The sequence below is a fragment of the Amphiura filiformis genome, chromosome 18, assembly GCF_039555335.1.
Source record: "Amphiura filiformis chromosome 18, Afil_fr2py, whole genome shotgun sequence".
NCBI lineage: Eukaryota > Metazoa > Echinodermata > Ophiuroidea > Amphilepidida > Amphiuridae > Amphiura > Amphiura filiformis.
In genome coordinates this window covers 51540442-51556397 of record NC_092645.1, presented here as the reverse complement: position 1 = coordinate 51556397, position 15956 = coordinate 51540442, and the positions used below count along the sequence as shown (strand labels likewise).

The 15956-nt window shown below is 36.9% G+C and overlaps 1 protein-coding gene across 1 annotated transcript; it reads left to right on the top strand.

Annotated features, from left to right (window-relative positions):
- The first annotated feature begins 2634 nt into the window (after positions 1-2634).
- On the top strand, positions 2635-13509 carry LOC140139636 (uncharacterized). The gene is made up of 7 exons (XM_072161340.1): positions 2635-3579; positions 5030-5173; positions 7359-7475; positions 8616-8725; positions 11756-11851; positions 13076-13171; positions 13405-13509. The coding sequence occupies exons 2-7, from the start codon at positions 5155-5157 to the stop codon at positions 13507-13509; spliced, it is 543 nt and encodes a 180-aa protein (XP_072017441.1). The 5' UTR covers positions 2635-3579; positions 5030-5154.
- Positions 13510-15956: the final 2447 nt, after the last annotated feature.

Sequence of the window (15956 nt, the reverse complement as noted above, 5' to 3'; positions counted from 1 at the left end):
TATGGTTTTACAACGCGGCAAAACAGCCGTTCAGTATATAGTTTGATAGAGTATATCTTAAGGTAGAGTATATATCTTAAGGATGTATTTGATGAATCTGGGCTACCGTAAAATTCCGTCTACAAGCATATATATGCCTCTAAACGAGTTTTTTTTTGACACAAGAGACAAGAGGCAGACACTCTCAACAAAAACGTTATTTGGAGTTTGAACAACTATATTACTGATAAAGGCGGCTGTACAAACATGTATATTTGTAAGACCAATCTATTGCAATGTTTTTGAGAAGGGTATTGGCCTTTCATATCTTTCGTTAAAAAAACCCTCGTTTAGAGGCATATATGCTTCTAGACGGAATTATACGGTATATTTTCCACAATTTTCTTCAAAATCCAAAAACAAACAAACAAAATTGGGAACAGTTTGAACAGAAATATTCAAATATTAGTATTTTTGGGTGGGTCCCTTTTTCGAGAAATTTTGTATATTTTTGGCGCTTCAAAATAGCAAACTTTATAAGGTTTTGAAAAGCCCAAATCTAGGAGCTTCCGGGGATGTTTGCGCGTTACCCTCTGGACCCTGCTAAGGTGTCCCTTGACCCAACCCGCTAAGGGTTTGCGCCAAATCCCCCGCCATGTGCACAGTGGTTTTATTTCTTAAGTCATGAAATCCTGCAGACGCCAATGGGTTCAAATGTGTTCATGGTGTAACTTTAAGCCAATGAAACCGCATAACATCCGCAGGACCGAGGTAGTACTGGAATTTCCCCACTCACTTCCCGCTCTGGAATGGGACACCCGGCCAATGAGGAAATGACAGTTAGCAAAACTTGGCACTGAAACAAACGCTGATTTGAACGAAGCTTGAAATGTTCCTGAGAGAATTTAATTGGGGTTTAATATGTTTTGGATCATCCCCGCAAACATCCGGACTGTTACATTCTCTCCCCCCCCCCCCAATAATCTTTAGAACCAAAAAGGGTGATGAGTCCCTGAATCAATGAATTAACGAACTAGACAGTTCCTGGGCCTATTTTAATCTTTTAAGGTTCTTTATAGAACCTTTCTTTATAGAGTACCGAAGTGATGACGTCACAGAAAACTTTTTTTTTGCATTTCAGCGTTTTGAGTACCATGTATCGGTGGAGCATGATGAAAAACATCCACAGTCCAAATTTGGTGGGAATCGGATCATGAGGGCCCGAGATATGGCGGCATGAATACCTAATTAGCCCCATTGAAATCAGTGTAAATTGGCCTGGTTCCATTGAAATCAGTGTAAATTGGCCTGGTTCCAAACCAGGCCAATTTACACTGATTTCAATGGGGCTAATTAGGTATTAATGCGGCCATATCTCGGGCCCTCATGATCCGATTCCCACCAAATTTGGACTGTGGATGTTTTCATCATGTTCTACTGAAATATTGTCATGAAAATGCTGAAATGGAAAAAAAAATATGACGTCCCACTTCGGTACTCTATAGAACTTCTCAAGGTTCTTTATAAATTATATAGAACTTAAACATTGCTTAGGGTGCTGTATACGAAAAAAAAAGGTTGCATCTTTTTTTTCTAAGAGCGCATACCATCTCTTTTGATATAGCTACTCTTAGTATTGTCTATGTTTTTAATTCACCGATGGTATAACAGATGACATCTGTTTCCACTCCACCATTATTTGTAACATGGACAATAGGCAATGATAGGAGCGAAAAAGAGGGTGGGGGAATCGGTCGTATATCAGAGAAAATGTTATTTTCAGACTTCTTAACTTCTTAGGTGAATCTGTTGGGGTCGGACGTACATGTACAACGAGTCGAACGTACCCGTACAAAATAAATAAAGCGCGTACGTCTGACCCCGTTCAAGACGTCGTTATACTGTATTTTATCAGACTTTAAATAATTTAGTTGAGCTGCTATGAAATAATGCAGGTTTAGCAATTCAATCTACAAGAACTACAGGAGATCAAACTTGGGAATCATTTGAGAGTGTACCACCGACCCTAGTTTGGCAAATTTTAATTGTTTAAACCATGAAAATCATTCAAAGCTGTTGTTGTGTTCATAAAGAGTTTGTAAGGCATTTGAGCAATATACAAGTACATTGGGCGCATTCGGGAAAAAGTGCCCCTAAAAGCGCCCAATTTAGGTCAGATTTGGGTGCTTTTTGGTTTTTTTGTGTGAATAATTGGTATGCGGATGGGTGGAAAAAGCAGCAAAATTTAGGTATAGAGAAAATCAACCCCCGAAAGTCTGCGTGGCGCACCCCCTCCCCCATATAAAATATTTAATAAACCTTTTAATTGATTGCTCATGTCCACATTATCCCGAAAAATGGGGTCATTTGTCTTCCTATGATGTCTAGTTCAAAAGTTATTTCAATTTCATTGAATTTTGTCGGAATCCAAGATGGCCGCCAAATGAACGCCATTCGCTACTTGCACGGTTCCGCCATTATGCACTATGTGCGGGAGAGCCTCGAACTGGCAGCATACATGAATGGGAATTGAACTAGTCATAACGTTCTGTGTAAGGTTACATAATTCTTCCTTTCATGTATGCTGCCAGTTCGAGGCTCTCCCCGCACATAGTGCATAATGGCGGAACCGTGCAAGTAGCGAATGGGACATAATACTTTGCATTTTAATGTATCCAACATGTTTAAATCATGAAAATAAACCTTTTAATTGATTGCTCATGTCCACATTATCCCAAAAAATGGGGCCATTTGTCTTCCTATGATGTCTAGTTCAAAAGTTATGTCAATTTAATTGAATTTTGTCGGAATTCAAGATGGTCGCCAAATGAACCCCATGGGACAATATTTAATTTTGGGAACATCAAAATTCATTTACTAGACACCTTCAGGATTACAAAAATGTAAGTTAGAAAAAAAAAGCACTCGGTGCATGGGAACCCCTTCTGGTGACTGTACTATGTAAGTCACTGGCTGACTTTCAGTCTGAAGAAAGTAAATTGAAGATCACACATTGCTGTTTTTCTTCAAATGAATTTTCTGTAAAAGAGCCCTTATGAAATTTACAATCATTCCAGAGTAAGTAGCAATTCGAATTTTTGTAGATGTGCAATAGACTCCCTGTGTGAAAGATTTATAAGGCCATGTCTTCTATAGAGGGTGTATGGATTTAAACTGGAATAGCCTAATAATAGTAACCACTTGCTACCGTCACCAAACTTGTTTCCTGTCATGTAATTCCGTGCGGAGAAATGTGGGTTCCTTGTGGAGGAAGTTTAGGAAGGTCATAACTTATAAAACAGTCATGTGCACGTATTAAATACGGTACTTAACACCCGGACTTGACCATTCTCAAAGAAACTCAGTTTTGCTTCTGCGTCTACTATATCTACAACTTTAATCTACAATATTTGTCTCATATGCCTAATGTTATTAACCGAAAAAGTACTGGGGATTATTACAGACGTGTAGACTCATGCCAACCACGTGTCTGCTACTCTTACGCGGCTTGGGTTTTGGTCACACTGCGTACATTAGGCTACGGAAGGCCTATAATATCTGACAGAATATTTACATACATATCCACATTTATTTTGAATGGTAAGTTTGTTTACTTTTACTTCTTTATGTATAGCTTTAGCTAGCGAAAATACATTGACCAACTGTCCTGTTCGGACATGGGGACGTTAGGAGATTTTTATTTTTTTAAAGATTTTTTAAAACTGACTTAAACAATGCGAGTATCGAATAAAGTAAAATTTCTTCCAAATTTGTCTCGGAATTTCACAATTTTAGATCAAAAAAACCAAAACTAAAAAAAAAACTATTCAAAAAATAAAATAAAAAATGAATTTGCCGTTTCAGCTGACACTTAAGCGCTAAGAAAAACAAACGCGCGCGACGGCTTTGACACATATCATTTTTTTAACCTTATCACCTGATCATTCAGTGAATTTGGTATTTTATTTTGGTTCCGTGAAGTAGATTACTCCTTTTTATTTTTCTACTATCCTCGCACGATGACAAACGATGAACTCATCGTATATGATTTAAGTATTAACATTGGTCTAAGATATCCAAAGACCATAGAGAACAATAATCTACCAATACCTCTGAAGTCAAAACCACCTGTAGTAAAAGTAAAATAAAGGTCAATAACAAAACTGTGTAACGAGTTTGTAAATTAAGAGGATTTACATTATAAACATCGGTGTTTGTTATTTTGGATATGTACAGTGTTACAACCCGTAATGACTCAAGGCCAAATATATCTTTTCCCAGTTCTCACTCGCACTTATTTTGTACCTTAAGATGTATTTGTAATATGATAATATTTTTTACGCGTTCTTATCGATTATTGCAACATTTCGTCGGCCGTATCACATACTGACGTATTTGTAAAATACGCATTTCGAGAAAATCGCATTTGAAAATTTAGCGATTTTCATTTGCTGCATACTTTTGACTTAAACATTATTGTCGATTTAAACCTGGTTAAAAGTAATGCAAATATACTATATTTTCAATGTAATTTATTTATCACTATCAGAGCAGAACTTATTCTGCCAAAAATCAATATTATATAAAATACGTCTGAAAAGGACTAATGACAATTTCGCCGTTCAGATGACAGGTACGTCGTGCAAATACAGTTGCGCAAATACGTCACTATGTGAAAAGGAAAAAACAGCAATTTTACCGTGCAATGACAAAGTCGCGCAAATACGTCACTATGTGAAACGGCAAATTCTTCCAAATGCAGATACGACATATTGGGCTTGCGCAGTATTGGTGATCGGCAAATACGTCGTTATGTGATACAGACATTTCAAGGTTTTGCAAATACGGCGTAATTAATTAATTAATATCTTACTAATTAAGCCACTTTGAGGCGTGGCTTTTGGTGAATATATAGAGTAGAAAATAACATATAAGGTTCCTTTTTTCTCAAAAAATGTTTAAAATGTCGAATACGTCAGTACGTGATACGGCCGACGTTTTGTATATATTTTTGTTTTGGTTTTAATTTTAGTCTCATTTTCTCATACAGCGACTGACAGCTATACTATCGGGGTATCATGGGAGAAGTTTCGTATGAGTTTCTTAAATCTTACAGAGCTATAGAATGGATTGTCCTCCCAGTTCTAGCGTCTCTTCTAATTATTGTATGTTCAAATGGAGTCGAAGGTGAAACGTAAGTGTAAATTTGGTCCATTTTTTTAAATCGTTCCTCAAATGAAGATGTATTATTTTCATCACTTTCCATTTCTTATAATTATTAACTTTAATTAATAAAGCATTTCATTACACTTGCTCTTTGTCGTTAAGATTGTAAACTCTTCATGGCGAAACAAGCATAACATAATCATGTGCAACACAAATAGTCCGGCCAAGAATGAAGAATCTTACATAAACATAGAACAACGCAGCGGTACTAGCTCTGATCTACAATCGGAAGATTGCGGGTTTGAACCGTGGCGGTGGTAGAGCTATCGTTTGGTGCACTTGGGTAAAGCGCTTTACCTCATTTGCCACACCCACCCAGGTGTAATAGGAAGCTTCCAGGGGAAAATCAAGGCAATTAATCAAAGGTAATGAAATGATTCTGACGTATCTTGTTCCTTTGATACCGAATTGATTTGCCGCCATTAACTTGTTAACTGCACCAACAACGTACAAACGTTGGACGTAGCACGTAAACGGTGAATATCAATAAGGGCGTGTTCTCACAAGAACATGTGGACTCGGACCCAGGACCCTGTTCTTGATCCACATTGAATTCGCGTTCTCACTGGCACGCGGTAATATCGACCGCGTCCACTTTGGCTGGATCCACTTACCCGGATGTTGACTTGGACTTGGTCCAGTTACCCGGATGTTGACTTGGACTTGGTCCACTTACCCGGATGTTGACTTGGACTTGGTCCAGTTACCCGGATGGTTATAGACTGTGGGCCATAGGCAATAAACCCTCCTAGTTTATAAGTTTCGTATTATAGTCCTCTCACAGGGGCAACATGAAAACAACACGAGAATCCATCAATCAAGATAAAAAAATATCTCACACGTCAGAAAGTGCAATTTTTTCCAAATCATATACCTGAGTAATTATATTGACCATGCTGACCGTTTAATGTTGCCATTGCTCCTGTCTGTTTGCTTGTCAATCGGGATGTTTCTATTACTTATATGAGAAGTCTTTGTTTGTATTCATTTGTATTCATACGTACCATTCACTGTATTATTATTATTATTATTATTATTATTATTATTATTATTATTATTATTATTATTATTATTATTATTATTATTATTTTATTATTATTATTATTATTATTATTATAGTTTAAGCTTTATTCCGTTGAAAAATAAATCACTTATCTTACCTACATAATTAGGCCATCATGCCTAGACTTAAAGGGCATATATATTGCTCGGACAACATCATATCATTGTCAAGCTAATATTATGAGGACAATGAAAATGACTCCTTTCTGAGAAAATAAGTCGTTTAAAATTGATATTCCGCAAAAACCAACTGTAAGCGGTGAGTTCCTTCGAACGAGACAGATTTGACCTAGAAAAAACTGTGATGTCATGAAATGAAGTGTGCCAGCTTTAACAGAATGGACTGTCAACACTCTCAATGCACAGAACGTATACTGTTTTTGTTATAAAAAAAAAGCTCTGAATCAAGTATTACAAATTTAAGGGTTTTTACACATATGGATAAAATCAGGCCGCTTCTTTATATTAGTAAATTGTGATATTACAATTCATATGTATATCAACTTGATTAGAAATATTTGGACTAAAAAATAAATATTTTTTAGATCAACGTTACCGTAAGAGCAGCATAACATATCAATATTGTATTTATTATGCTAATAAACAATTTCAATGGGCCGGGAGCTAACCTTTTGTTGTCCATTCCCAATGAAAGTCGCGCATTTATACATGAATGAACATCAAAAGAGCTCTAGGTCTCATGTGTTATGTACTGCTCGTGAACATAGTATAGTGTCCTCTTCATTTACCTACGTCATCAGCCCGCTGCCTTGGAAATCAATTTCGCTTCGAACGGGGGAAGGTCCCGTACGAGCCAGCATTTTACCAACACAAATTCTCTTTTTCAGGAGAAATACGAATACAAAAATTGCAACGAGTGTCAACTTGTAATGTAATAATTATTCTCTTCGAATGGAGTTAAACTTGTTTTTGCAATAGATATGCCCATTTAATATAGTCGGGCTTAAGCATTTTGCTGGCGCAATCTCCCATCAGGACTCAAATATAACGGATCGACCATTAAAAAAACCGAAAAAACTTGTATACGGATGCTATTACGAAATTTTTCCCAACATTCTTCCTCCTTTTAGATGCAGCACTCGGTATTCGGAATCGTACTCCATATCATACCAGAGCAGCTATAAATGTTCATACAAACAACGTTATCATACTTCATGCGGTTTTGCTGGTTGGGAGAGATGTACCAGGTAAATCATCATTATTATTTTTTACATTATGGAGCCTCATATGGTCAAAAGGTGACCCTGTAAACTACTTAATTCTAGGAACCCGTTGCGCTCGATTATTTCTGGGATATGAGACTAAAATGTCGTTGTTATCATGGTTAAGTATCACTCCGTTTAAATATATGAGGGACTGTATACTTATATAGTCCAACGCTTTTGTGTGCGTTTTCCCGTTCTGTGCGAGAAATGAACGGTACGTTTCCGTTCGTCGTTGCTACAGTTAGCTTTGTTCAGGGATTTGTTCTTATTCTCGAATTATGGTCGAAATTTTACTCCGATACTGTACAGTGTCGGAAAAAAGTCACCTCGGAAAATTGCCACTGCGGTCGCCGTTTGACAACGGCGAACCGTAAGCAAAACGTCGAACGTTTATATAACGGTTCTCGTTAACATCGGTGTTCGTAAACAAATCTTCAAAATATAACCTTGCTACTTTCTTACTAACTTTAACCCTAGAACTACGAAGTGGGGGTGGGGGTTGTACAAACACCCCCACCCCAAGATTTTTTTATCCGAAAAAACGCGCGTGTTTACGCCCAAACGACCTAAGCTAAACGTATATACATCCTTTGCGCTCATTTTGTGATAAAATTTGTACCCCAAGCACTTTACCCGGGGGTAGGACCGACCAGCAAAAAATTAGTATAGACGAGGAGGAGGAGGAGGGGGGGGGTGATGCCCACCATTGGTTTCTACAGTAAAATCAATTATTTTAATTTCGCTATAATATTATTCCAAGAGCTACTGACTTTATACTTGTTAGTTAGGTTGCTTTTTCGTAGAATATTTAGCCGGAAATAAATTTTACCTATTTTGTTCATAGCCAGAATTTCCCAAATTTGCATGGGCGCTCTCACATTATGAGGTAATAGCGACATTATGTTGGGAATGTTTGTACCTTTTTTGGTGTCAATGGGTAGAGGAGACCAAAGCTATACATTGGTACGAAATATGGTTTTGTATGACGTTTACAATTAAAAATTATACCCCCCCAATTCGTAGTTCGTGTTACAACATTTGGTTCAGTAGGATAACATGTAATATGTTTAATTACAGTGGATGGTTACTTTTCTGTCGTTATTAATTTTTGTCTATACACAGATACCGTAAAAAGTATAAATCGTGCTATACTAGGGAATACCGTAAACAATACCGGTACAGAACACGATATTATTGCTGTTCAGGATGGACAGGTAACGGATGCTCCACTGGTAAGAGTCTTTTTCTTGTTTTAGTTAAAGCCATATTATAACATTTTCAAACAAAATAGATTAGCATTTCTTTGCCATAAAATGTTAGCTTTAACTGTCAGATGTATCCCTATTATTTTTGAGCCGAACAACTACGGCAAAGCAAAGAAAATTGGAATTTACTACCAGCGCACATGTCGCCAATTACGTACCACTCCTTCGGTCATGTTGTGGTACGACCCTTTGTTGTGTATATCACCGTCCCGCACGCCGTGTACGTACTGTATGTTATGAACATCGTGTATGCGTTCGACTTATAATTCCATCGTAATAATAAAGCGCCGGTTCCGGCGTTTTATTCAAAATCTCGGATTTGGACAAAACTACAGCACCTAGAGTCTTGATTTTTGCCGGGTATATTGGTTTAATAAAGTACAATTTAATCGTGTAAAAAAGGAATTAACAAAATTCAGTGAGGGCGTCTTTCTCAGCAAATGTTATAATATGGCTTTAACAGAACACCAGACAGCTGATCATATCATCTCTGAATGCCCCTTCTACGGACTGCCAAATGGAGCGATTGGTCTCACTGAAGTTGATGCAGAAACAAGGGACTGGCTGTTTTAGCAGCTTTTAGCCCCTGGGCTCAAAATTGAAACCCTACCCCTCTAAGAATCTTTCGAGACAACTATTTTGGGAAACCTTACCCATATGGGAATTAAAATCAGGTTATCTGCATAAATGTGGACCCGGGGTTAAAACTGTGATGGCGCTTTTTCAAAATGGCTGCCAGAATCTCACATAATGGCATCTGAATAGCCATTTGAAGTCATTGTTATTTTTTTATTTATATTTTTTTGCAATTTGATGTAATATTGACTGAAGCCTACTTTTATAAAGAAAAGCAATCATAGAGGACGATTTTTTTCAGAATGCATTAAAATCCCATATAGGCCTAACAGCATTTAAATAGCAATTTGAAGTCATTGTTAGTTTATTTTGTTTTACTAAAGTATTTTATTTGCAATCATGGTGTAATATTGACTCAAGACTACTTTTGTAAATAAAAAGCAATAATAGAGGGCGTTGTTTTCAAAATGGCTGCCAAAGGCCATTTAATGACTTAAATGTACTACAAAGAGGTATTTTCAAGTTATCACCATAGCTTTTGTGTAATTTTGTATCAGCAATTGGGTTCCATAATAATCCAAGTCATGCTATTTAATTACAAGGTCCTGCTAGAGGACGCTTTAAAGATGGAACTCGAATATCTACTATTCTATCGGTCCGTGCCACGTCACTTCCGGTTGATGATGCGACTCACGGTCGAGTGAAAACAAGTCCCTGATTCGATTTTTGTTGATGATTTCTGTCATTGGTGTTATGTAAATTTCGATCGCAAATAGTCAGTGGAATCAAACAATCGTTTCTAAGTCTTCATAGTGGAATAAACTTACTTGATTTACCGTTTATATACTGACCAACTTAAAATTAAATTCCATGGTCGAGTGTCGTTTTTTCCGAAATTGAATGTCACTCCAACAACATCGCTATGTAGCCTCCTTCACAGCCGGTTTCTGTTGTTCAAAACAAACCGTGAACAACATGCAGTTTGGGCCCGAGACTAGAGATAACCCGGATGTTGGACCGACAGACTAACATTATGTCCTTTTTTCTTTCTCAACCAGTCATAGACTGTAAATATGCACTACTTGTCTATACAGTAAAAAGGTCATTTGGATCATATCTTCCCTTTTGTTTGAGGCTACATTAACCATATGGCATAAAGTTTTTGTCAGCTAGTGTACAGATAAAAACAGATTTGTAAAAAAGATGAGTAAAAAACGGGTTTTGAATGAGAGGTAATGAGAAGTAATGTCATATTTAATCATCCATTTGAGTTGATTGTCTCAATTATGCTGTGCTACTGGAGTCCATTAGTGCATGTAACAGCAATGAGTGATGTTGAGGAAACCTTTTTATGGCCCTATGGAACACTTGTACAGGAACGTTTAGACAATAATACATTTGCCAACCTACAAAGTCATTAAAGGTTGCAGAGGGCACGGTGGCTCAGTGGTTACGGCCTTGGACTCATAATATGAGAGCTTGCTTGACGTGCATGGGTTCGAGTCCCCGTCCCGCCACCGTGTTGCGCCCTTGGGCAAGGCGCTTTGTCACGCTTGCCTCACCCCACCCAGGTGCAATGGGAAGCTGTTAGGGGTAGTCACAACCGTTGTACTGATGAACCCTTCGCCATTTGTAGGCAGCAAACGTGGTTCCGACATATTCTAATAACGGCGGAATAAATGTAAAGCGCTTTGAGGCTGTTTACGGCATAAAGCGCTATATAAATATCTACATTTAAATATCTACATTTAGTAAATTGCTGAAGACAAAAAATAAATGCAGAAACAGATGTCTTCTGTCAGCCTTTTCTGGTAGGGTAGGATATCAGGTCAGCTGAATAGGAAGGCTGTTATTATGGAATTTTAAGGCATTTTACCGTCATTTTGAAAACAACGCCCTCTATCATTGATTTTCATTTAAAAAAAATAGGCTTGCGTCAATATTACACAACATTTGCAAAAAATCATATTAAAAACCTAACATTGACTTAAAATGGCTATTTAATTGCCATTATATTGGATTTTGGCAGCAATTTTGAAGAAAAAAAAAGCTCCCTCACCGTTTAACCCAGGGTCGACATTTGTGCAGACAACCTGATTTCAATTCCCATGTGGGTAAGGTTCCAAAAATAGTTGGCTCCAAAAACCCTATGAGGTTGTGGGTTTCGATTTTGTTTAGTTTCCTCTTGTAGCGAGCAATCGTTCGCCATTGTGTTTATTTATTTGTTCTTGCTAAGGATAGTCCAGTCAAAATCAATTGAAAAGGTTTATGTACGTCATATGGTTTCTACTACTGCTGCTGCTACTGCTACTACTACTAGTACTACTACTACTATTACTACTAAACACTAAAGGGAAACAAAACACACGTAACCAAATAAAATTTTAATTTTCTTGGTTTCTTCTTTTTTGCCATTAACAGCTATATGTTCACCATCTTGTCGAAATGGCGGGACCTGTTACAGACCTGGACAATGTTCATGCCCCTATGGCTATACAGGAAACCGGTGCCAAACACGTAGGTTATTGTTTTTTCACTCTGTATCGTCAATAGCTATCGAATGTATTAAAGACAACATATTTTATTCATAGTTCGACTATCATTTGAACAAAGTGCTCAATCTCAAAAGGGAGAGCGTATAAAAATTAAAAGTTTAGACCTTCCGGAATAGAAGTCGTTACTCGATGGAGAACATTTGGCCAGGAGGATGTGAGTTCATAAGGGCAATGTCGGGGACTAAAGGTCACAGTCGATGCGAAACCATGAGGTACCACCAACAGCCATTTTGTTCATTATAACGAATGGTTCATGTTCTAACTAATTCCAGCGGACGGTCTGTGGCTAATAAGGAATCGTCTTTTACCATGCGCAGATAGCGTCATCATAAATAAGCCAGCCCTCCACGTTCAACCACCCATACCATATTCTGGCTGGTCAGGAAGATATTTAATATCCCGAATTTATAATATGTATACCAGTTCCATCGTATAACTGATTTGCTAGAGAATTGTTGTTACCACGTTTAATAAATTCGTATTTATCGTATAATAAAATGTGGCCAAATATATATGTGTACATAGTGTGTGGATCACAAGAATAATATCTTCTACGGACTTGGCTATACTAAGCATGTCGGGAAGGATATTGCCGTATGCTGGCCTATGTCAGTTGTTATTATAGACACGGGGTACCACTTATGGCACACATCATTGTGTGCGTTCATGCGTGAGAGGCAATTCCCGATACCATCGTAAGTTCCCTGGTTTGGCTGGACAACCATCTCCATGGAATAGGAGAATTTACATTCCACGGTGTCAACAGCCAAACTATTCCAGGTCGTCATGTACTATATCATAGATAGTCAGAAAGTGTTCAACTGTATAACAGGAGCGTAATGACAACTTTTTTTTTCATAGTTAGACTATCATTTGAACAAAGTGCTCAATCCCAAAAGCCATGACTATCGGAAAACCTCGTCTTCAAGCATATAGAGTGCTTTTGATGAAAGCTAAATTACTCCAGGCGCCATCCAGCGACAAAAATGATAACATTATGGAGTTTATGCATATAAATTATAAGCATAACATACAAGCACATACAAACAAGTACTATTGTAAGACTGTATTGCAGATGGCTGTTTCGTATTAATTCAGCTTTCATCAAAACACTACATATGTTTGTAGACGAGGTTTTACGGTATTAGTTGGGATTTTAAATCGTCTTTCTTTTGGTTATCAACAGCCATATGCTCACCATCGTGTCGAAATGGCGGGACCTGCTCTAGTCCTGGACGATGTACATGCACCAATGGCTATACAGGAAACCGATGCCAAACACGTAGGTTAAGATTTCTCAATAATTACCAATTTATACACAGGGAATCTATGCCAAAAGTAAGTTGTACAATAAGCATCCGTTATCCCAGAATCCGCATGAGCAAATCCGTTGCCTATTTTTGTTCGTCAGTGGGGTTGTGGGTATAAAAAAGAGAATAAAATACACACACAAATCTTTCGACGATATATTATTCAGATTGTGCTTTCGTTCTTCTTCCATTTTGTTATCAACAGCCATATGTTCACCATCGTGTCAAAATGGCGGGACCTGCTCTAGTCCTGGACGATGTACATGCACCCATGGCTATACAGGAAACCGATGCCAAACACGTAGGTTAATATTTCTCAATTTACCAATTTATACACAGGGAATCTATGCCAAAAAGTTAAAACAACATTTATTTTCATTTTAGACTTTTTTATAGTCTATATTTTCTTAATTTCAGCTTAATTTAGCATATAAACATATAATGTTTGTGCACTCATAAATTGACCTCTGAGTGTATTGGGTATAAATGCATGTCCTTCTATAACAACAGGTTAACTTTCTTGTTGAATGGAGGCCTCGAGGTCACTGAACTGTGTATTTGGAGATGATGTATTTTTTGGGTCATAGCACACGTGTTAAGCAAAAACATATACTGTGACTGATACCATAGAAACGTGCTCTTTGTTTAAACATTGCAAGTAACATGAGTGGCAAACATTAATGTTTCATATTGCTTGCAACCCCCCCAAGCAATGTTGGAGCCAATACTAGACCAATTGTCTGTTCTTGTCTCAGTATCAAAACAACATTGACTGGTGGGTGCGGGAGGGGTGAGAATTTCATACAAAATTAAATCCTCATCACTGCCATCATCGTCACCATCACGACTCTAATAATCATCTGACATCAGTTGTATTATCCATCATCATCATCATCATCATCATCATCATCATCATCATCATCATCATCATCATCATCGTCATCGTCATCATTATCATCATCATCGTCGTCGTCGTCGTCATCATCATCATATCATCATCATTACCTGACTACTAGCCACAAACCCATACCAAGGAAAATAAAATATCAATTTTGCTGCAAGCCCTCAGAGAAAAGTAATATACAAATGTTTAAAATCATGTTTTATTACAACGTATCTAATAGTAATAGGAATTTGCACACAACCATGACAACTGCTAAATTAAGCTGAAATGAAGAAAATATAGACTATAAAAAGTCTAAAATGAAAATAAATGTTGTTATTACAGTTTGCATATCTGAAGTCAGCTGATAATACATACTAAGCTAGCTGAATATTAAGCATGTTATCATACTTATCAAAAGGCTTATCACCAAGTCCTAGTATTTCATAATTATAGCAGAAGACATCATTGACCAAACACATTGTAAAATATTATTTTGATCAACAAAAATCTGAAATTTATTCTGTAGAAGTAAATACTAAGGAAAAATAAAATATCGGGATCAAAATAAAAAAAGGTAGCATGTAGTATTCGAACCCGTTCGGTTAACTTTTCCGTTTAATTGGTACGCGCTCTACCAATTGAGGTATTTTAAATCTCAGAAAGAAAGAAAGAAAGAAAGAAAGAAAGAAAGATGGAAAGAAATATGGAAAGAAAGAAAGAAAGAAAGAAAGAAAGAAAGAAAGAAAGAAAGAAAGAAAGAAAGAAAGAAAGAAAGAAAGAAAGAAAGAAAGAAAGAAGTTGAGGTAAAAAAAAGCTTTTAAACATATCGTACAGAAGAGGATAGGAAAAGTAATATTATTAAAAGATAGCGCTACAGAAGATTCGAACTCATGGCTATCATTATAACCTTTAGTTCACAAGTCACAGCCTCTACCGCTGCAACACGAGAACCTCTCTGAAAATTTAATCGATTTATAATGTATATTAAGTTATTCAATGTACGTATGGTCCGTGGCGGCGTGATAGAAAACTCAACTGAAACGTATCAAACAGACATAATTTCATCGGTTTACTCCGAATATATTTGTTGGCAATGTATTTAGGGTTGTAAAAATAAAATTGGAATTTTGATTCATTAACTTCCCCACGGTCGACAAAATTTAAAGAAAGAAAATTACATTGATTTCTTTTTAAAATGATTGTGTCGACCGTTAGCGTTATACTTGGAAAAATGGAAAAAAATGCCGGGAATTGAACCCACGCCCTTCCGTTAACTGTCAGTCTCCTTATCCACTGAGCTATTGAGGTGTTGTAATTTTACGTGCACCTTTGTACTATAGATTCATTATAAACGAATAAAAAGTGTTTAAAACTAATCCACTTGTTTTATGCAATAATAATTGGCTTATTGAATAGAGAACCACGGTATTCAGACCTGTTCTTCACAAATTAGAATCCAAAACTTGACATAAATAGAAAAATGCACGGTATGCAAGCCGAGTAAACAGTATAGAGACATAGTATTAAAAAATCTTTATTGTGTCTGCATACCGTAAAACTCATTACATTGATATGGTCTAAATTATCCCAAACAAATCAAGTAACATTAAATAGCTCAATTGGTAGAGCGCGTACCAATTAAACGGGAAAAGTTGACCGCACCAGTTCGAATCCTACATGCTCCTTTTTTTTTTTTTTTTCTAAGGAAAAATAAAAATATCGGGATCAAAATAAAAAAAAGGTAGCATGTAGTATTCGAACCCGTTCGGTTAACTTTTCCGTTTAATTGGTACGCGCTCTACCAATTGAGGTATTTAAATCTCAGAAAGAAAGAAAGAAAGAAAGAAAGAAAGAAAGAAAGATGGAAAGAA